The following is a 21,215-nucleotide window of genomic DNA, read 5'->3' as shown; positions in this document are numbered from 1 at the left end:
GGGGCGGCCCCGGGCCCCGCCGGCAGCCCTGGGCCGGCCTCGCCGGGGAGGCGGTGGGGGGGAGCCCGGTTTCATCCCCCTTTCTGGGGGTGGAGGCGTCTGTCGTGTGGCGGTCTTGTTACGGAGCTCCGTGGCTTGGTTTTGTGATGGTTTGTTTGGGTTCCCCCCCCCTTTTTTTCCACGTACGGCGCTTATTTTGCTACAGTAGTAAGCAGATGGGCTGGTGGGTGTTTCAGGCACTTCGTCAGGGTGTTGGTAAACGACAGTGGGTGCTGTGAAATGCTGTGTTGAGCGAAAAATGACCACAGTCAGAGACAGAAAAAAAACCCAAACAAACCAACAAACCCTGGTGTGCTACTTTGTTTTCTTTCCTTATTTTCTCCCCCCCCTCCCTGGTAGTCCAGACGTACTGTGTTTGGGTCTAGAGAAGAGATACGGTCTTGAACAGACCTAGCGTAAGCGATATTGACATAAGCCACACCAAAGCAGTAGGTGTTGTATTCATTTTCAAAGTGAACTTCGGTCAAGGCGGTAAGGAACCAGAATCAACCAGATACTGAGTTTTCATGTATTTAAAAAAATAAAATTGCTGTCTAACTCAGAAAAACTTCTACTGAGCTTCTCAACAACACATGGGTGTCTGTTGGCCTTGTTTTGTAGGATTATTGCGACTATTTCACAGTAAAGTCTCTTTCTAACTTTCAGGAACAGTTTAGACATGGACTTAAATCTGATGCCCTAGCAATGGGCTTGTCTGGCAGAGACTGTGCTTGCTTCTCTCTAAGCACTCATGTAGTCACACTGACGAATCTGCCAAGGAGACTTCCCATATATCCAGAGTTAGGTCTGCAAGGCTGGTGCCTGTGTGTCTTTTCACCAGTGCTTCCCGGTGCAATGACCGCTGATTTGGTGGCCTGTTGTTCTGCTGAGGCTCTATACGTGAGTGCTGCAGCCAGTGTGCTTTCCTGTCACCCAGCTGATTTCCTTGCCTTTCCTTTCACCTTGTGAGAGCTGCAATGATGGTTACAATGCTTCAAACTTTTGTACCCTACTAAGACCTCCTGTACATGCTGTGAGTGGGCTGGAATAAAATAAAGTCACTCTTCAGGTGCTGGTCTGTGGTTGCAGAGAAGCCTCAGCATCAGGAGAATGCTCTCTCTGACTTTCTGGTGCCATCCAGACAGTTACCAGTTTAGCAATGTTCTGTGTCTCTTGAAAAAGTTGCCTGTGTGAAGTTCTCCAAGTGGTAAAGTTCACCACGAATGCGTGTCATCCGTTTCTTGTCCTGTTCTAGGACCCAAATAAAGACACAGAGTGGAATGACATCCTGCGCAAGAAAGGTATCCTTCCTCCAAAGGAAAATCTAGAGGAGCAGGAGCGTGCAAAGGAGGAGGAGCAGCTTGCCATCCTTCAGAAGTCCCTTGGTGAGTGACCAGCCAACTCAGGTAGCAGCTGCAGGACAGGTCTTGGAATGGCTCCTGGGGGAAGCTTGTACAAACACATGGCCAGCAGTAATGTCTATATGCCTGTAAAGCAACGTGTCCTTTTCCAAGTCTGTAAGGGATACCAAAGCTGCTTCTTGTACAGGGTGATCGTCTGTTAACAGTATCAAACAAATACGTTCCTGAACACGTGGATTCTTCCAGCACAGGAAGGCTTTGTTGTTTATGTCAGCTCCATATTTTTATAGAAGTAAATGTTTGAAAACTGAAATAAGAAGTGCAAAGGGAGTCTGCCATGTGAATCTGCAAGTAAAAGTATTTCATTACGTTACCTGTTGTATGCTTCCTCCTTCCTCTGTTGTTCAGGCATCCCTGCTATGTTGTGTGTATGTTAGGTACATCTGCTGCAGCCACAAAACTTGAAAGCTAGTGCAGGTATTCGTGTGCTAATTGAGGCAGCCTTCAGCTCAGAGTCCTTTACATTTTTGCCTTTCCATCTATATGTCTAAAGCGCATAATGTTTTCTAAAAATCTAGTAACAATACTACATCAAAAAACCCCATATTTCCCATAGTTAATCTGTCCTTAAAGTAAATTAATTCTGTTGGACTGATAAAAGCTGATGTGTTTTAATCCTGGAATGAGTTTTTTTGCTGATTTGATGTTTCTTCCATTCTAGTGAAAACTTATGAGGATATGACTCTGGAAGAGCTAGAAGAGAATGAAGATGAATTTAATGAGGAAGATGAGAAAGCTATTGAACTGTACAGGTCAGAGCAGCATGCAGAATTTGGCTTTAATGAAAATTCACGTTTTTTTTCTTTTATATGCTGTTGGGTATTGTTGAAGAGAGGACGGATGTTGTTAGGCCTGATGATAGAAAGTGGGTTGTGTTTCTGGTCTCTTGTAGAGCTTCTAAGTGTCTTCAGTAGGACAACTGGGTTTAAATTCAGTGTCCTTTATCTACAACCTAGTTTTGCAGAGATACTGTGTACCTGCTGAGTGCATGGCTGGGGATTCTGAGCGCTGTGAAAATCACCTCCAAGATTTCTCAATTTTTGCATGAATGAGATTAAGGTGCTGCAGATGTACAAAATTACAGTGTTGGTTTTCCATTATCTCTTTATCTCTACCACTTCTTGGTTTTTTTGCCATTTAGCTTGGTAGTGTAGTATCTGCAGAAGAAATGTCTGCTGAGGGCAGAAATGAGAAAAAAATTTTTTTGAAACATAGTTGTACTTCTTGCATGTTGGTGGTTGTAACTTGTGATGCAAATATAAAAGCATATATTGTCTACGTCAGCTTGTTTTTGTTGCTCTGGGATTTTAAGAAGTTTGTAACATGCCTCTGAAGTCTTGGTTTCAAGCAGCTCCTTTAAGTGTTGTTCGGTCAAAAATGCATCTGTTCTCAAGATCTTTTTCCCATTTATTGCTGTTCAGGCAGCAAAGGTTAGCAGAAATGAAAGCAGCTCAAATGAAGAATAAATTTGGGGAAGTTTTGGAGATTTCGGGAAAAGATTACGTTCAAGAGGTTACGAAAGCTGGAAAAGGTATATGGGTAGTCCTGCACCTCTACAAACAAGGGTAAGAATTTGTTTTTAACCTTTAAACCTTTCACTGTCAATAGCTGAAAATACCCTAGACAAATGTGTAGTTATGGTGGAAATTAAGGAACTGATTTTGGAGTTCTAAGAAATAAAAACTTGTATTAGTAGTTTCATTACTGTTGACTCAGGAGTGCTGAACTTAGCTCTAAAATGATGTTACCATGAAGTGGCTTTTTTATACATCTATACAGCACAGCGTGACTTGTTCCATACAGCTGCCATAGAGGTAGCTGCTGCCACTGAAATATCCAAGCTTTGGAAATTGTTCTGGATAAAGTGCAAGGGGCTGTGCATTAGAAGGATTGCTGTGTGTCTTTAGCCTGATTTCTAGAGGCGTAAAAATGGAGTGAACAAGGTTTCCAGTCCTGTCAGCATGATGGAAAAACTTGTCAGAAAGGTCTTGTAAGTTGCTAGAATTTTCTGGAAAGGGTTAGAAGTACTTGATTTTGTTCATTGTCTCTAATTGCCTCACAGATGTTCATTGTCATTTGCGTACTTTCTTCCAGGAGCTGCTTTTCTTTCTATTTTGCCCTTGCTCCTGCAATTTCTAAATACCATATCTTCATAAACCAATTCTCTGTAGGATAGAGGGGAAGGTGGTATTGCTAATATCTTAAAACAAAAAACCACCACCCACCAAAACCTCCAGTGATGCTGATTTCCTTTGAATGCTAGAATCCTGGACAACAAAAGTATTCAGGAGTTGCTTCTGGTACTTTTGTCTTCTCATAAATGCTACTCTGACCTTTCTTCTGGAGCAGATTACTGTCTAATTTGTCTTCTTTTTTTTTCTTTCCCTGATGTGTGTCTGTTGCTGTTCTTCACAGAATTCCACTCTGTGCCTTAATAAATCAACATATGAGCGGGCTTGCAAGGAAGTTCAGAGATGTGAAATTCATCAAAGCTATCTCTACCACCTGCATTCCCAACTACCCTGATAAGAACCTGCCTACGATATTCGTCTACCTGGAGGGAGACATCAAAGCTCAGTTCATTGGGCCTTTGGTGTTCGGTGGCATGAACCTGACAAGGGATGGTGAGTGTCTGCATCTCTGGTCTTCCAAAGGAAAAGCAAAACTGGTTTGCTGGGAATGAGAGAAGTGAGGCTTAGGAGAAGGGAGCTACTAAAAATCATATCAGTTTTGTTGGTGTGGGGATTTTTTTGGTGGTTTGTGTGGTTTTTTTTTTTTGCATCCTTATGGCTCAACAACGTGCAATTAAGGCTATCTTGTAAAAGTAGTGAGTGGCTGAGTAGGCCAACGTATAAATATTTATCTTATGTGTGTGTCCAAGTATTTACACCCTGTGTTGGGTGAAACAAATTTTCCTGAATATACTAAAGGGTCAGTAGGACCCACGCACATTCTTTGGGGCTCTTGTACCTGAATGACTGACTTTCCCCCAGTTACTTGATAATCTGTGCGCTTGATAACTGCTGCTTGCCTATTGCATTGTAGGGCTTATTGTTTCATTTTCAAGCTGATGGCATTTGTCTGTTGTACCTTCCTGACGTGCAGGCTCTGCTCCTCATGAACCTTTCAAGAGAGCCTGTCCATTTGCCCAAATGGGGCTGCTAGCCTGAAATTGGGCTGCTTCCTTTTCCTCTTGCCATCTCCCAGAGATGGCAGCACGTTAAACTCCTGCCTCAGTGGTTCAGGGGGCACAGGGCTCCATGGGGAGAGGCTGTTGCCTTTCCTGGAGGTCAGGGTTTTCCCTAGATCTATTTCTCCTTGCCCATCTTGGCAGCCTGGAGGCAGGCTGGGTCGTGCAGCCTCATCAGCATGACGTGCTTCAGGAGATGAGGGTGGTGATGCGGGTCTTGCAGAGCATTGTGGCTCTTCAGTAAAAGCTGCTGTTTGGAGGTGGTTGGTCAGGGATGGTATCCTACAGCAGTGCTTGAAGACAAAGGTCAGTGTTGAAAAAGGCTCTTCTTGGAAAGCAAATGCAACTTGGGTATAACCTAGTGGATTTTGCTTCAGTTAAAAGGATACTTGTCAGCTGCTGAGTAGGCATATTGGTGCAGATGCCTTCAAGCTTTTTCAAGGTCAGACTTTAAGGGCATCTTCAGCTGAAGTGAACCACACCTAAGCAGCATTTCAAGGTCACTGCCTATACTGGGGTAGGATGCAAAGACTTTTTTTTTACTAAAACTCTGAAGTTTATAGGGTATCTTAAGTGTGTGCTGTAGAAAATGCTCCCCTGCCTTGAACTCTCAGAAGGGGAAAAGTTCACCAATGAGATCCTTGATTTGAGAACAGTTAACTCCAACTGCAGTGGTTACCTAATTATGCACTGAAGTGAGCAGTGGTAGCAGAACCTACGGTTAGCTTTCTCCCATTTTTAGCACATAAATAATTGATTTTGGGGGGGTCCAGAGGTGACTGAGCCAGCTTAATTCAGGCATCACAGAAAGCTGGGCACTGAAATTCTGCACTTTCTTTTATTTTCTCCTTCCTTCTCACCTAAGCCCAGCTGACTTCCACTGGAGATTAAAGAAAGTGTGAGGTTGTATTCATTACTCTGTAATGTCTGAAGGAAATTAGATTTAATGATAGGCTTGCCAGCAGGACTAGGAGAAAGGTTTCAACTGAATGTGTTGTATTGACTTTCTTCCACTTCTGGGAAGCAATCCAATTTGGTCTGTGTAGTAATAGGCCTACTACTGATGGTGGAGTCTCCCTTACTGTCTTGCTAAGGAACTAATAATGAGTGCATGGCATAGTGGGAAAGGGGTGAATTGCATTTTCAGAGTACATCCCTGAAAAATACCAATGATTCAGATGTGTAAATGGAATTGCTACAGTTTTTTTGCCCCTCAGCAAATCTATTCCCTGCCTCTTCTGATTGTGATGAACTTGGTATATGATAGAAACGGCTGTAATATATGAGCAGTATTCCTTCACTGGTGATAGATGTGCAAACCTGCCCTCTGCCCTTACATGGTTAGGAGGAGATAGAATTCACTTTCACCGGGAGAGTTGCCTCTAAAGCTGCTGCTCTGTATCAACTGCCTATTTTGTACTCCTGGTTGTAAAGGGAGCAGGGAGGCACTGGGGATGCCACCGGTGGGCTGCAGAGCAGTACCCTGAGCTCTGTGCCCTGGGCTGAAACCTGTGCCAGCAGTAGGGACTGTGAAGGGAGGGCTTGGCTGGAGGAGCTGTGGGAGACAGGGCAGGGGCTGGGACCTAGGAGTAGAAGAGGAAGGGGAGGAATGGAGCAGGGCCCTGGTTTTGGTGGTGGTGATGGCAGGGTGATAAGAGAAGTCAGCTGGAGGAGCAAGGGTGGGCTTTTTCCAGTTTGCTCTGCTGCATTCATGGCTTTCTTATTTTGCTCTGCGTAGAATTGGAGTGGAAGATTTCGGAGTCGGGTGCCATCAAGACAGACCTCGAGGAGAACCCCAGGAAGCAGATCCAGGACCAGCTCATGTCCTCAATCAGGACGTGTGTCCCAGCCAGAGGGGAGAGTGACTCAGAGGATGACTAACTCCTGCGGTGGCATCAAGATTGATACAGTACACTTGCAGCCAGTGTTCCTACCTAGAGCACTGGAGATGCTCATCAACATCTCGCTGAGCCTGGGAAGGGTAGTATTTCAAGACAGCCATTTACCCAGAAACTCCTAGAAACTAAAGGTTTTTTTAAAAAAAAACTTATCGCAGCTTCTCTTAAGATCCTGAAAGACATTTTATATTATGAAGCCTGAGTAAATCTTAGTCAGAGTTTTAAAATATAGATGTCAATAGAAACAGAGGTCTCTTGTTATTATTTTCTTAGTAAATTGCTGACTTCTTTTAAAAAATCTGAAATCTGAAGTGGCCTTAAGTGCACTGTTTTTGACAAGCTTAACTTGGGTAAATCAAATCTAAATAGCTGATCTTAAACAACTGGTTATCACATTTAGTTGGGCCTTCTCTTAGCCCATTGTGCATAGATGTCTGGCAGCCTGGAGTGCGTGGAGAGCTAGGGGAGGTGACCTATGATGTGGGTGCCCCTGAAGGTGGTGTGTGGTCCTTTGCAGAGGTGTGCTGGCAGTGGGGCCAGCACAGGGTAGCTGGGACCCCAGACGTCTTGACAGAGGCCTTGGTGACAGCCAGCATCTCATGGGACCTGCTGAGTCCAGAACCCCCTTTCATTTAGCAGCAGTATTTTACCTTTCACAGGGCCTGAGCTTCCTGTACCATCTTATCTGCTAATTGGGAAAGAAAATTTAAGATGGTGGTGCTTGAGTGTGAAACTGCTGACTTCTTCCACAAAATCAGAAGTCTGATGTGTTACTACAGTTGTGCCATTGCCAGATGGAAGGGAAAATGATGTTTGAAGACCTGACGTCTTTCTATATTAAAGCCTTCCATTGTCTAGGTACAGTAATAATAATTGAGGCCTTAGAAGAGAATGAACTGAAATACCACCTTAATTATAGATATGCTGACACTCAGAGCTGCTTGCTTATTTTGGGTTGGGTTTGATGTCCACCTACACTTCCAATTTGTCTACACTTGGGCTAACAAGCTCCAAGAGCTTTTGCTAACAAGGCTGCCCCAAGGACATTTAGTTATATTGGTGATGGATTCTGTGGGTGGATGGTACAGAATGCGACACTCAATAAGCAGCAATTCTATTTTTTTTAGTTTTGTGTTAGTTCATAGTGCCTTTTAAGCATGTTTCCTGCACTCTGTCTCTATGCCAAATGCAGCAGAATACAAGCTGATAAATCCTGAATATAATTATTGTACATAGCACCACACTGCTCTTGACACTGGACTATCCAAAATGCCGTCAGACCTGATGCTTTTCTGTAATTACCTACAACATCTTACAGTCTAGGAAGAGGACAACTCTTTTCCCCATAGAAGCCTGCACTGCATATTTTGCTTATCTTTTGCTCATCCTCATTGAACTGTGTTTTGGGGTGACCTCTGAGCACATGGACTGCGTTGCTTTTGGAGGAAACTATCTAGAGGAGTAGCCCCTGAAGGTAAAGTCAGTCCAAAGAGCTAGGCTAAAGCTAACCTGAAACAAGGCCCTCTGAAATGTGTGCAGAGTGGGTGTCACATCCTTGGCCTCTCCCTCCAGATCTGGTGCAGCTGAGCTGTCTGGATTGCTGATGTAGACACAGCTGCCATACTCTTCTCAACTTGTTTTTAATTTAAAGTTTATCAAACCTTCTAGGAAGGGGAGGTGGAATCTGCAATCTGTCTTGTATCGTTGCTGTGACAACTTCAATTTGAAATCTAATTTAAAAAGTAGGCAATGCTTTGGGTACTTTTTTTACTTCTATTATTCCCTCTTTTATTGTCTCCCACTTCAGTGCCTCTATGGAGGCAGAGTAGCAATGATGTTGCAGCTGCCCTTTCGCTGTCTTCCAGACCGTTGATGATTCATGGACCACAGCAGGAGAGGAGCTCAAAGCAGGATGACCACTGCATTCAGATGGGGTTGCTGAGGGTTCTGTCCTGCAGGATCTTGGAAACAACTAGGGATGAAGACTCTTGAAATTGTCCCAGTGCTTGACTGGCTCCAGGGCAGCCCTCTGTTCTTTGCAACCTGCGCAGGACAGCACAGGCAGCAAGACCTTGAGCCAGAATAACTACGGAGGAGTTTGTTGTTGAGAGCTTGATCCAAAGCTTGTTGTTCAGTCAGGAGAGCTGGTGTTTCAAAGACAGCCAGCCATCCCTAGGATACTAGCCAGAGATCTGCTAGAGCTAATCAACAGAGAAAGCTGAAGGACAGCATACATCTTGTGACCAGACCATACCAGCTTGCAAGGACCTTAGCCAGTGGCTCCCAGCCTAGAGTATGTGGCTTGAACCCCCTTCTGGAATGGGGATGGTCAAGCCCTCTACTCCAGAAACTTCGAGTCTTCCTCAAAAGCTTCCTGCTTGCTCCTATCCACACTGGCACAGCAATTCTTGTTCCTTAATCTGCAAAGTAAGCCATCTCAGATGGGATGGTGTCCCCTCACCAGAAAGGCTCATGCCTGGTGAATAAGGCACTGCCTTGGTGCAGATTTGAGCTCCCCAGGCAGAAGTGAGAACTGAACTGAATTGCTGATGCCCTTGGCATGTGGTGTGATAAATCCTTGGATAAATAAAAGGGGGAGGTGGGACTTTGGGCTGTTTTCATCACAGTCTTCTCTTCCAGCAGGGTCTTGAAAGAAAACCACAGCTGCCTTCCCCTTTTGTATGGAGTCTAATGGGTTTTTGTGGGCTCTGGGACCACCAAGAGGACTGAGCTCCTGAAGAGGACCAGGGCCGTGTATGGGCATCTGGTTGCCCCAAGCTGCTCAGCTGTGGTGAGCCAGATACCCTGCGCTCGTGAATGACACTTATGGCACCCCCAGGTAGTAGTTATGTTGGTCTTCTACAAGAAGTGAAGCAGGCCTGCCCAGGAGATTTACCCAGGAGACTAGGTAGAGGAGGGGGAGATTGCTGCTGCTTCTAACCTGCTCCCTGCTGACAGGACTACAGCAGGGACTGCCTTGCCATTTAATAGGCAGCGTTGAGCAACGTATAACAACTCAGGAGAAATGGAGACAGTTTGACTTGTACCATCATTTATTCTGAGCTGCTTAATACAGTGACGTATTGAGGGATGCCATTCAAAGATGCTGTGTTGAAAGGGGCAGATGTGAGAATAATCACAAACCAGAAGAGGCTGAATGTTCTGCCCAGCTGCTGAGACCCATGCGGAGCATAATTTCAAATGGTCTCCGTGCTTCCTGGTATTCGGCTAAGAGGGAAAACAGCATCTTGTAATCTTATTCTCTTTCTTGCCAATCATATCACCCTGTTCAAGGCCTTTTCTAGAAATTAGGTCTCTGCAGGAAATGGATAATGAGATCTGTTTAACCTTTCGGCAGAGCAGAAGCTATAGAAGCACAGTTAAGGGGAATGAGCTTTAGCTTAAAAGGAAGACAGCTGCTAAATAGCAAACCAAAACAGCCAATTAATATCCATAGCAGAATGAGGCAATATAGTGGGAGAAAATAATTGGAGGACATGAACTCTCATTTGCCAAGATTCAGGGCACTGTTGCTAAATGGACTATCAATATTTTTGCAGCCTGGCAACAGTTAGTGTCAGATCAATGCTCACTGGTGTAAGAAGGGTCTTTCTGTCAGCTATCATGGGAGAAGTCAGAAGCAGTGATCCTGCAAATGGTGCTGAGGCTTGTACGAGTTAGTGTCCTGTGTACCGCTGTGAAAGCATCCCTGACTCGTCCCACACTGCAGTGATGCCAGCAGGTGGGGGGAAACCAGTAACCCTGGGCCACAGACAGGGGCCAGATGATTTGCCATTAGTGGACAGTCCTGGAGTTTTTTGTGTGAAATACAAGTGGACCACTAGTAATAAAAGATTTTCTTCATGGTACAGGTCTGAAGTCTACTGCTTACCCAAGTTATGTGAGCAGCCAGATTGGGTTCATGGCAGGCTGCCCTGATCCGGATAAGTCACCAGTCCGGTTTTCCTTTACCCAGACCTGCTTGCATTCACAATCTGCACTTGCCAAACCTGGAAGGTAATGTTTTACATCCACTTCACAGGCAGAGGGAGAGCAGGTGTTGTGCAAGCAGGGCAAGGCCATGGAGATGCAAGTTAAGCTGCCAGTTCTCCAGGTACCTAATCCAACCACGGTCAGGGACCTGCATGTAGGCAGAAGTGTCTGCAGGACTGCGATTGCAGGGGAAATGAAGGAGTGTCCTTTGAATACCCGTGCTGTGCCTTACCTGTTCTGCTCAGGTCCTCCTTTCCCAGGGCTTGGCTCAGCCTCGCCTGCCTCCTCTTCAGGTCTGGCCCATCACCTCCCCAAAGATGCTCAGGTGGATATCTGGTTGGCCTCGCTGCCAGGAGTAGTTTAACTTAGGTGAGATGATTCACTATGAGAAAGCTGGGTGCATGCTTCCAGCTCTCCTGGATCAGAGTACAGAACAAGCACACGATGTTAAGCCATGAGTTAACATGACATCTGAATGCAAATATTTGTCTTTATAGAGTTCATGAAGAAAGTAGCTCTGTTCTACAGCAATTCCCATGAAAGTTAAGGTGTACTTTTTATTCCTGTATTATAAACTCAAGTTCACAATAATTTGTCATTATTCTCTGGAAAACTAGAGAAGTTTCCTGTTTCACAGGCTGTGTAGCAATGGGAAATGAGACTTCTAATAGAAAGCTTGGTAACTTAGTTTGGACTAGCTCTTGTTTTGTGAAGGGTATAAAAAAACCACCATTATATGAACCTTTTGCTGCGTATTTTTGGGGATCGGATCATGTCTAAAGAAACTTTGCTCTCACTGAGATCAAAGGGGAATGCTTTCCCTTCTCCATTCTTTTAAATCACTACGCTGCTAAAACTAATCTATTCCTGTCAATTGTTTGGAAGGCAGTTGAACTCATTTCTCATTACAGCCCATTATAAATCACTCCTCATTTCAATCTCATTTAGCTAATTCAGTCATCAAAGGATTGCAGGAGGCATAGAGTATTTTACTGATGCATTCAGCTCTTCACAGAATTATAAAAAGTACTGAACTTCTTAGGTCTGTCTATTTGCAGATGGCTCTTGTGATGCAGGGAAAGTGTTCATTCCCTTCCGTGGAAGGCAGAGCTATTAAAAAAGAAAATCCAAGCAGCGAGGGACTCTCTCTAGGCTTGTGTGGGAGATTGATGAACGATCTGACTTGTTTTCATATAACGTGTTAAAACTTTCATCTCTTGACACCATGCTGAATTTTTCAGGACTTCACCAAATTAATTTTAAGTTACAGAGCTGACTGAAGGAATTGAGGTCTGATTAAAAAATGGCAGGAAAAATATCAAGTAATTCTGAAGTTGCTTCTATTTAACACTTCAAATGTTAAATAAGCAAGGAATTATATGATCTAAGGAAGAACAGTCCCTGTAACAGATGTTAATGGACAATAAATGAGATGAATGTAATTATGCATATTTGTAAGCCTCTGGTTCAATATATCTACTCTAAGAAGTCATATTTCTTCCAGTATATTGAACAGCTTAAACGCACAGATGCTTTTTGTGGAGGCAAAAGTTACAGCATTTACTAGTGAGAGCAGGTCTTGATTTTTCCAGACAGCTGTTGCCTACCCCCAAAATGACACTGACTCCTGCTATGGCATGTGTCATCCCAGTCCCCTAAATATCCATGGGAATACTTTCATTTACAAGGAGGGCAGCAGAGCCAGCTACTGAAGTTTTCTTCTTGCTTGATTGCAGTTTATCCTTCTGTGAAATAGTACAGACTGTCTGGGGGTGTTGGGAAACTTCATTAACTATCTGCCCATATGCAGATGATTTCTGTTATGTAAAGCTGAAAGCAGGGATGTCCTGGATCCTTCAAGTTGACTATCACTTTCTGTGGTTTCGTTGTTCCTGGCCTCAGGTGATTAGAGGAGCGATTGTGACGGCCACCTCCATGGCAGAAAATCAGCAATAGACACTTGCAAAGATTGATCTCTGCCACAGCACCAAAGCATCAACTATTTTCTCTAGTAAGAAAGTGCTGGTGGTAAAAGGGTGCAAAGTTTGGCGGGATGAAGCAAAAACTATGCAAAATGTGGAGTTAGGTTTCCCATCTGGTAATGTCCCCAAGCATCTTCAGCTGAGGTGCATTCCCTCTGACTACATCTAGCTAGCAAATTTAATAGTGCTGGGGAATGAGATGCGAACCAGATCCTGCAGGGTGAACCAAGTCCAGATCAAAGGGCTGATCCTGGAAGTGCTTGAAGAAGTTTCTTCTTGTCTTCCTTCTCCTGCTGAGAAGAGAAGGGAGAGGGAGAACCTTCGAGATGGTGGAAGAGATGAAGGGCAACAGGCACAGGCAGGTAGAAAGGGGCTCGGATGGGAGGCTTGAATGACAAGTGTGTCCATCACTAGAGAAGGAGGGTGGAGGTGAGGAAGATAAAAATTTGAGAGCTCGCGTTATGGTGAAGATTCAGGGATATTTGGTGTTGGGATACACTAGGAGAAGCACTGTTCTTCTCAAAGGATGGGCTTCATGTGTGTAGCTGGAGACTGCTCTGAGGATAGCAGAGTGGATGAAAGCATTAAATCACAGACCAAGAGGAGAATTTTGGTGCAGACCCATGAAAGCTTCACTGCTGACTTCAGTGTATAGGAAGAAAAAAGTCAGATAAACATGGATACTCTGATCCGTAGAGAAATGTTAGGGGTAGACTGCAAGTAAGTGCCACTATTAATGAGAGCAGTAATCAGGCAGGCTTTCAGTAAGTAAAATCGATTGGTAAAAAAAAAATCACCCATAATTCAAGCCAGGAAAAGATACTGCTGTATTATTTGCATACTAATAAGATGTCTTTAGCATAAGCTCAGCAAAAGCTATGAATCTTTCAGGTGAGAGGAGCTGTTTATATCCTTTTACAAGACACATTAAGCACTAGTGGCATCGTGTCATCTGGCATGTTACAGATTCAGCCCAGTGGATAAGATGGGCTTTCTCTCTACATTAAGATGTCAAATGGTACTTTCAATTTAACAGCACTACACTGTCATTTTCAAACTTAGTTACTGCCCTGTGAATTTGTGTCGTGTTATAAAAAAGATATCAGGGCAATTTTAAAAACCGTTCAGTAACGATGCCATCGCTGGCTTATCGGTAGCAGTCCCACTTTGAATGCAGATATAGAAAAGGGAGGAAGAGAGAGAAAACATCTCTCTGTCCTTTTGCTGACTAGTAGCTGATACTTCAGGCCTTACAACCTCAGGGTGCTCCTGATGAGAAAACCATGACCAAGAGCTTTGGTGGCACCTCTACAAAGCACACAACCCCCTGTCCAACTCCTCTCCTGGTGGTGGGATAACCAGCAAGCACATGGACATCCTCCTAGCTAAAACACTGGCATCCTTCCATTGCACTGGGCTTCAACCAAGGGAAAATCTTTAACATCAAATCCACATCAGCTGTAACTGTCACTCCGAGTCTGTGTGGAGCACATGGGATTTCCGTAGGAAGTCATCCAAGAAACTGGCCCCTTTTACTCCGTTACCCCATCAAAGGGGGAACATGTGCAAACCAGAGCACGTCGTGCCCTGGTGATGGCATGGTGGTCGGTGCCGATGGGATCCTGGCTGAGGGTGAGTGGCTGGTGGGGCTGCGCAGGATGGGTGCTCAAGCCCACCAGGATCCAGGGAGGGCTTGGAGCCGCCGGCTCACCCCCCAGCTTTGCTGGCAGCGAGATAAAAACTTACCTGGAGCAGAGCTGCCTACCTGCAGGTGATGATCAAAAGAGTATGGAAGGAGGCAGCATAGTGTGGAAATCCTGGGAATGGTCTGGATTTCATGGGGGACGGGGTGCCAGGACTTTCATGTACCCCCACAGGAGGACTCCCAGGCTGCTGTGGTATACATCGCTCTGTGTTTTAGGGAGGACGTGCTCATGGATGAGGCATGGAAATGGGATCAGCTGCTCCCTCTGTGGCTCTGGCAGCTTTTCCTTACATGGCTTCCCTGGGCCTCATATTCCTCACCAGGAAAATTCGTATTTATGTTTACCGACCATATATTGGTGTTTCAAGGTTTTTGTAATTTATATCTGGAGTGAGCTATGAAACACTATGAGGGAAATTGCTACACTAGGGTAGTTGTTGTTTTGTCTACTTTTCCATCTATGCCATATTTTCCTGTACAGGAGTTCTCTGCTGTTGCTGTACTTACCGTGCACCTGCATGGATGCCAGCACTTGCAGATAGGCTGTAAGTAAATGCTGCTATTCCACTTGTTAAAGAATAACAGACTTTTGTAGAAGAACTTTGTTAGCCCTGATTTTCCACTATTTTATTGATTTCATCATGATACAGCTGGCTTTTTTCATTAAATGTACTTAATGAAGTGCTTTACAAGATAAAAAGGAAAAATTTGCTAGCCCAGAAAGTGGTTCAGATCTTGTTATCATTGCTTGAGGACTGGAACAAGCTGATGCTATTTAGGGAGACTTTTCTATTCAAGGGCTTGAATGCTGCTTCAGGCATCCTGGAGTTACCGGGAGAGGCGGGGAGAATGAGAAACTTCTGCAGTATCACCTGTCACAAACATGCCAGGCACAAAGTAAATGCATTTGTGCACAAGATGGCAATGTTCTCCACAAAAAGGACCTTTCGTTCTTTCTTTGCTACAGTCTGCCTGTGTACTTTTAGACATAATGCTGGTTTCGGTGAAATATCTATGGCAGCACTTGAGATGCTCAATTCTGCTGTGTGCAGGATTGAAGTCTCTGTGAATATATACAGTGAGATATGCACGCCAGCTGTATGTTCAAATACGTCTCACTGCAGGCATGTGCAAATCTGTCCCACAGGTTTCTAACAGCTTTAGCTAACGCACCAGACAGCAGCTTGTTTTTCCTGCGTTCTGAACCTGACTATTACTGCACATAAACATGGTGTCTATAGCATTAACTTTGCAAGACTGTTTTTCAGGAAGAATAAATCCATCACCATGTTCGTCACAATAGCTGGCCAGACACGTTTCTGATTCACACATCACCACAGCTCCAGGCGTCTTGTCCACACAAACATCACATCTAAATCAGTCTCCAGAAGGAACACGGTCCCAGACCCAGTAAAGGCTGAGGAATGGGCTCAGCCTGTCTGGAGCAGAGCAGTCCCATCCCAGTGTGTGAGATATGTGAAAGTCTTCACAGGACTGAAGTGTGCCAGTTCCTCGTCGTCGACCCTGTCCGAGGTAAGAGCATTCCCATGCCTTCCTCTAGGATGGTCTACTTCTCTTTTGGAGAAATGCCTACATAAATAGATGTCTTTTACTGGGTGAGCTACATGGGCTAAGCATTAGGACTCTCCTGATTTAGAGAGTAGAGAGCACTCTGGACCAGGAGCAGACACCTCTCGACTAAGAAAACTGTACTGAGTGAAGAAGCTGAGGGCTAATATTTGTCAGTGGTGTTAAAAAAGACCCAGAAACTTAAAACCCCCAAAAGTTTGTATTGAATACTGTATTGGTTTGAAAGAAGAATCCTGACAAAATATTAATCCAAACCGATTATGCAAATATGCTAGAGTCCCTTCACAGACCTGCAATTTTCTGATCAGCCTCAGGAAATTGGCTGGTTTGGCATTGCAGGTGCCAGTCTGGGTGGATGGCTGCCACGCCAGCAGCCAGCCAGCCTGGCAAGAGGCACGAGAGCCTCTTCCCGGTCCCTGCGGACCTCCGACCCCTCGGTAGCCTCTACCGCCGAGCAGCGGCACTCGCTCCGTCTCCTCGTCGCCGAGGCACCTGCGAGGATGCTGCGGCACAGCTGCCACCGCTGCCTCTGCCCGCGGCCACTCTGCTCCCTTGTTTGGCCGTGCCGAGGCACCGGGGAGGGCTCTTCAGGAGAGCAGCAGATCTTGCCATCTCCACTAGGAAAAACTAATTTCTAGACTTGGTGTGTTGCTCAGTAACTGAGAGTTAAGCATCCCCCACCTGAACGAACAGTGGTGCCTAATCAGTTGAGGAGCCTTTCAGCATCTGTCACTCATTGAGCAGACTAGGAGGGATTTTAGCCCTAATGTGATACTTCTTAGAAGGCGCTTGTCTCAACTCTCTGCTACAGGTGGTGATCCAGCTCATCTTCATGAGCTCACCTTTCTCTGTTCTTCCTGAAGACATATTTGTGCATGACAGTATTGCTTTAATACTTTGTTTACAGAGGAAGAAACTATCCAGGCTGACCCCTAGATTTTTATGGCCAAAACCACCTCAACCTCACCATCAGGTATGATGATGAGGAAAGCAATATCAGTCCGGACAGTTTACAAATCAGAGCTGGAGGCTGGATGCACCCACTGAGAAATGGCCAAAGAGGACCTGCCTGGAACTACTGGAGCACACTGCATCCAATATACCCGTGAATAATGAGAGTGGCAGGGTGACCATGTCTCCTTACATTCAAGGAGGATGTGTGGTCTCCCAAGTCTTAGGATCTAATGCTGTGCTTTGCAAAGCTGTAGTGTTGTTCTGTGAGATTTCAGGATCCCGTGTCTTGGTGGTCTGCTTATTGCTTGGAACGTGGATAGTCACTCAGAACAGAACAAAAAAATATTTTACTGAGCAATAAGTGAAGTTCCTTGAGATGGACTGGCTGCTGGGCAGTTTACCCTCTCCTTCAGAGCCCTGCCCAGGTGGGATTCTGCAGTTTAGTTTTCTAAGCTTAGTTTTCTAATCTACAGTAGGCACAACCCACAATTTATGCTTTTCATGTGGAGCAGAAGGGCTCTCTGAGGGCACATGCACAGCGTGGGTGTGCACGGTGTGCCAGGAAATTTCTGGGTTCAGGTACATGCAGTGCCCATGTGAGCTTACTGCTTGTGCCCGCGGGCAGAGCACCCCGTACATCTCTATTCCTGTACGTGACTGACTTGCTGTTATTAGAACCTCCATAGAGCTTTTCAAACCTTAAATAACCCAGCCTCATAATCACTCTGGGAGGTAATTAAGCCGCCCGGTTATCAACAGTGGAACTGAAATGTGGAGTTGGGATCTAGATTTTGGATGAGGTAGCCTTTTCTTTTGCAGGCCAGGTCACGAAACATTAATACAAGTAAGTGGTGTGGACCAGGATTTCTGCTTCTGTCATGGCTCAGCATCGAAACTTGAGTTAGATGTTTAGGAAGCTCCAATTTCCCAGCCCTGTTCTCGGAACACCTGCCCGTAAGACAGAATCCCAATGTGTCTTGTTAGAAAAATGAACAGAACAGGATGTTTTAAAAAATCTAAACTGTACCTGGATCATGGTAATTTGGAGAACATCACAGGTATGTTTCTGTGTCATGATGCAATGCTAGTGTCTCTCTTTGTATCAGGTTTTAGCCTAATCTGTGATGGACTGAACTTTTTTTTTTTTTTTCTTTTTACCATGGCAACCTCACTATGGTGATTTCAGGGCTAGGGAGCTTTATATTTATCTTGACCAGCATGAAGAAGTCTGAGCCTCATTAAGTGAGGAAGGTGGATGGATAGCATATGGAACACACCGCACAAGAGATGGCACTTCCCTTCCTAGGGCAACTGGGTCATTGTATTATCTACGCGAGCTGCAAGTTTCCTTTTGGAAATACTGAGTTGCTAACTGTTCTCTCTGTCCCAAGGGAATAAAATCCAGACAGATGGCTTCAGAGAAACCTTGCATCTTTAAGGGAAGATATCCTCCTGGAACAATAATTAATGCTGGTGGGATTTTTTTTTTTAAATTTTTTTTTGAGAAACTTGGAAAGAATTCAGTATCACCAGAGGGCATTAACACAGAGCCTAGCAGAGGACAGAGAAAGATAAAGAGGGGAAAAAATAGCTATCACAAAACAGTGATCCTATTAAAATGACATTGAAGAATTCTATTAGTGCTCTTTGCCCCCTCGCCTGCCTGCCTTCGAAGATTTGAGGCGAAACACAAGTGCTTGTCAGACAAAGCCTACTAATAATCTCTGCTAAAAGGTGACATTGGCACATTGCAGAGGGACACACGGGGCTCCGGGCTGACCACGTCAGGAGTCCGCTGGCAGAAAAGCTGCATCTGGCTGTGGGTGCCAGCACCGCACGCTGCAGGGAAGGGGATGGTGGGGCAGGCGTGGGCTTGGACCGCTCCCCCCCCGGGGGTTCAGCAGCTCTGCCTGTACGAGCGGGGCTGAGCTATGGGAAGAGCAGCAGCGATACGATGGCGACGTTGCCTCCACGGGAAAGGAGGCTGGTGTTATGCAGGCTTTATGCGAGGACCCTCGAGCGCTGGGCAAGTGGGGTGGACTTTGTCCTCGCTGCGCCCCAGGTGAAATGCCTTGCTGTGCTGCTATCCAAGGGTCTCCGGTAAAACCTCATCCATATCTGAACACCATTTGAGCTTTGGATTTGTTGGCTTTTAGTGTTGGTGAGGATCATTAGAAGCGTAGAAGTATAGGGGAAGAAAAGCTAGATCCTAAGCTAGTCTTTTCAAAAAAAACCCTAACTACTACCTTGGGCGTGCCGCTTGGTTTGGTATTGTGTGCTATATCCCAGGGTTCCCCAAAACAGTGGTGATTTTGGGAGCCACAAAAACTGAGACTAAAGATTGCTCTCTACCCAAGATCACTGGGAAAATGCAAGACCTCTTTCCCCACTAGCAGCTAAACCTTCTTATTTTCACTTCCTGAACTTGTTCTGCCAGTACGTTTCAGCAAATGTCTGTTTATGCAGGAGTATCTAGTGCACAGGATTAAGAATGTATTCTTTTCTTAGACACATTCAAAATAAGTTTTGAATTCTATTAGTTTCTCTCTCTCTCCCAGCTTTTTTAGTAAGAAAACCTATTTGGATCAGGATCAAAGGGACAGTTTATTGCTCTTTGTGGAAAAGCAGATTCTCTTTTACCTTTGGAAATTACTAAATGTAGCACAGAAAACTCATACACCATCTTGTCTCCTGTACTCAGCAGAGATAATGTCTCAGCTGGAGTATTTTGTGTAGCGTTGGGCGCCGCATTCCCAGAAAGATATGGACCAGCTGGAGTGAGTCCAGAAGGGAGCTGCAGGAAGGATCAGAGGGCTGGAAATCACGACCTACCAGGAAGAATGACTGCATTGGGGTTGCTTTGCTTAAAGGAAAGAAGATTAAGGATGGGGGAAGGGAGAATGATAATATTCCTCAAATATGCAAAAGACTGCTGCTGAGAGAAGAGGAAAAATTTCTTCTCCCTGGTGGAAAGCAAAAGAAATAATGGGTTCAAATTGCAGCAAGGATAACTTAGGTTAGGCATTACGAAAAAGCTTTCTAACAGGAAGCAAAATGAAGCACTGGACAGGTTTGTCTGAAGAGACACGTTACAGACCCCTCTGGGAGTCTTTAAAACCAAATTAAGCAACTGTTCCTCTTGGGCAAAGGAAAGGAACAGATGACCTTGGGAGTTAAAGGGACTATTATGACATTTTAGAGGAAAGTAATTCACCTGGAAATTCAGCTACTGGTGAAGAGGCAAGTTGAAAAAAAAAAGAATAAAGTTTTTATTAATGCTTTTCTACTTCTTATAAACTTTTAAAATCATCCTTTCAAGCCTCCTAAGATTTACTAGGTATGTCAGTATTAAAACATTAGAAGGTGACGCAAAAATAATAAAATGTAAAGGGGAGATGTTTATAGCTTTCAGTACTGGACTGCACTTGGCAGCTCTGAGCCACTGAGTTACCCAGGGGCACTTGGAGCAGTATCGCTCTCTGGAAAGCTCATCTCTTTCCAGATCATTCAAGTGAGGAAGGCAGATTTCCCTCCTGCCTTCTTCAGGCAGCCTGGCGCTGCCAAAGGTGGTTTGGAGAGTATTATTGGGGCAATCCAGGAAGGAGAATTACACCTGCTCTAAACGATGGCTGAGTACTGAGCTGGGTACGTAAGAGGATGGAAATGGGAAGAAATGATAAGAAGACTGCCAAGTTGGCCGCTGCAGCTGAAAACACACTGGCAAGCTTCCTCCCCTGCCTCTCTGCTGCGACCTCTCAGTCTCCCTCGGTACAGCCCTTGTGATGCTCTGCCAAATAGGCTTACACTCCGGCAGAGAGAGAATTTACACATTCCACAGGACTTGATGAAATAGCAATTGATAAGGACACGCCACAGTATTAACTGGAAAAAATCCATATATGTTAGGGGGAGGGGAGGTGGCTGGGTGGGAAAAGGAGAGTTACACCCCCTGTTTGGTTGGTTTTAAGCCCAAGCAACCTTTGCCTGTGTGCAGGGAGTCCTCTTGCAAGCCTTGTGCTTGTTAGAATTTAATTGCTAGCTGATCATGCTGCTGGCGAACTGGTGCAAACAGAGATGATCCCTCATTAATGCAGAAGCTTACATGAGACCAGCTCCAAGGAATAATTTCAATAGTGTCTAAATACTCTCTGGTCCAAATTTCCTTGCACCAGCATGCCATTTTATTAACATATCTGACAGAAAAAAATCAGCAAGAAGTCTGTCTGGGAACTGTCTCCTCACCCTCTAGATATTTTTAAAAGTAGGTCTGTCTTAGAGGGTATTTGTGGCCTGGAACTGCGTGGAAATGCATTTGGAGACACATCACCAGTCGAGAGGTCAGAGGGCCAACAGCCGCTATTAACTGCCTTGCAGCTAGGCAGGAGCCGAAACGCTACCCTTCGGCCTCGCTCAGCTGCAGAGAACATAGCGCAGCTGTAAACA

At 45.0% G+C, this 21,215-nt stretch overlaps 1 protein-coding gene across 1 annotated transcript in view; it reads left to right on the top strand.

Annotated features, from left to right (window-relative positions):
- Positions 1-6,795, top strand: part of PDCL3 (phosducin-like 3) — a 7,069-nt gene extending 274 nt beyond the window's left edge. The window contains exons 2-7 of the mRNA XM_010575810.1: positions 881-939; positions 1,295-1,424; positions 2,122-2,212; positions 2,882-3,025; positions 3,876-4,084; positions 6,389-6,795. Coding sequence (XP_010574112.1) covers positions 881-939; positions 1,295-1,424; positions 2,122-2,212; positions 2,882-3,025; positions 3,876-4,084; positions 6,389-6,531 — 776 coding nt within the window. The 3' untranslated portion in view covers positions 6,532-6,795. The remainder of the gene's footprint in view (positions 1-880; positions 940-1,294; positions 1,425-2,121; positions 2,213-2,881; positions 3,026-3,875; positions 4,085-6,388) is intronic.
- Positions 6,796-21,215: the final 14,420 nt, after the last annotated feature.

The sequence above is a fragment of the Haliaeetus leucocephalus genome, unplaced genomic scaffold (assembly GCF_000737465.1).
Source record: "Haliaeetus leucocephalus isolate CR32 unplaced genomic scaffold, Haliaeetus_leucocephalus-4.0 Scaffold495, whole genome shotgun sequence".
In the NCBI taxonomy this organism is placed as follows: Eukaryota; Metazoa; Chordata; class Aves; order Accipitriformes; family Accipitridae; genus Haliaeetus; species Haliaeetus leucocephalus.
The sequence above is the reverse complement of the archived record's forward strand: the minus strand, read 5'-3'. Positions and strand labels throughout refer to the sequence as shown.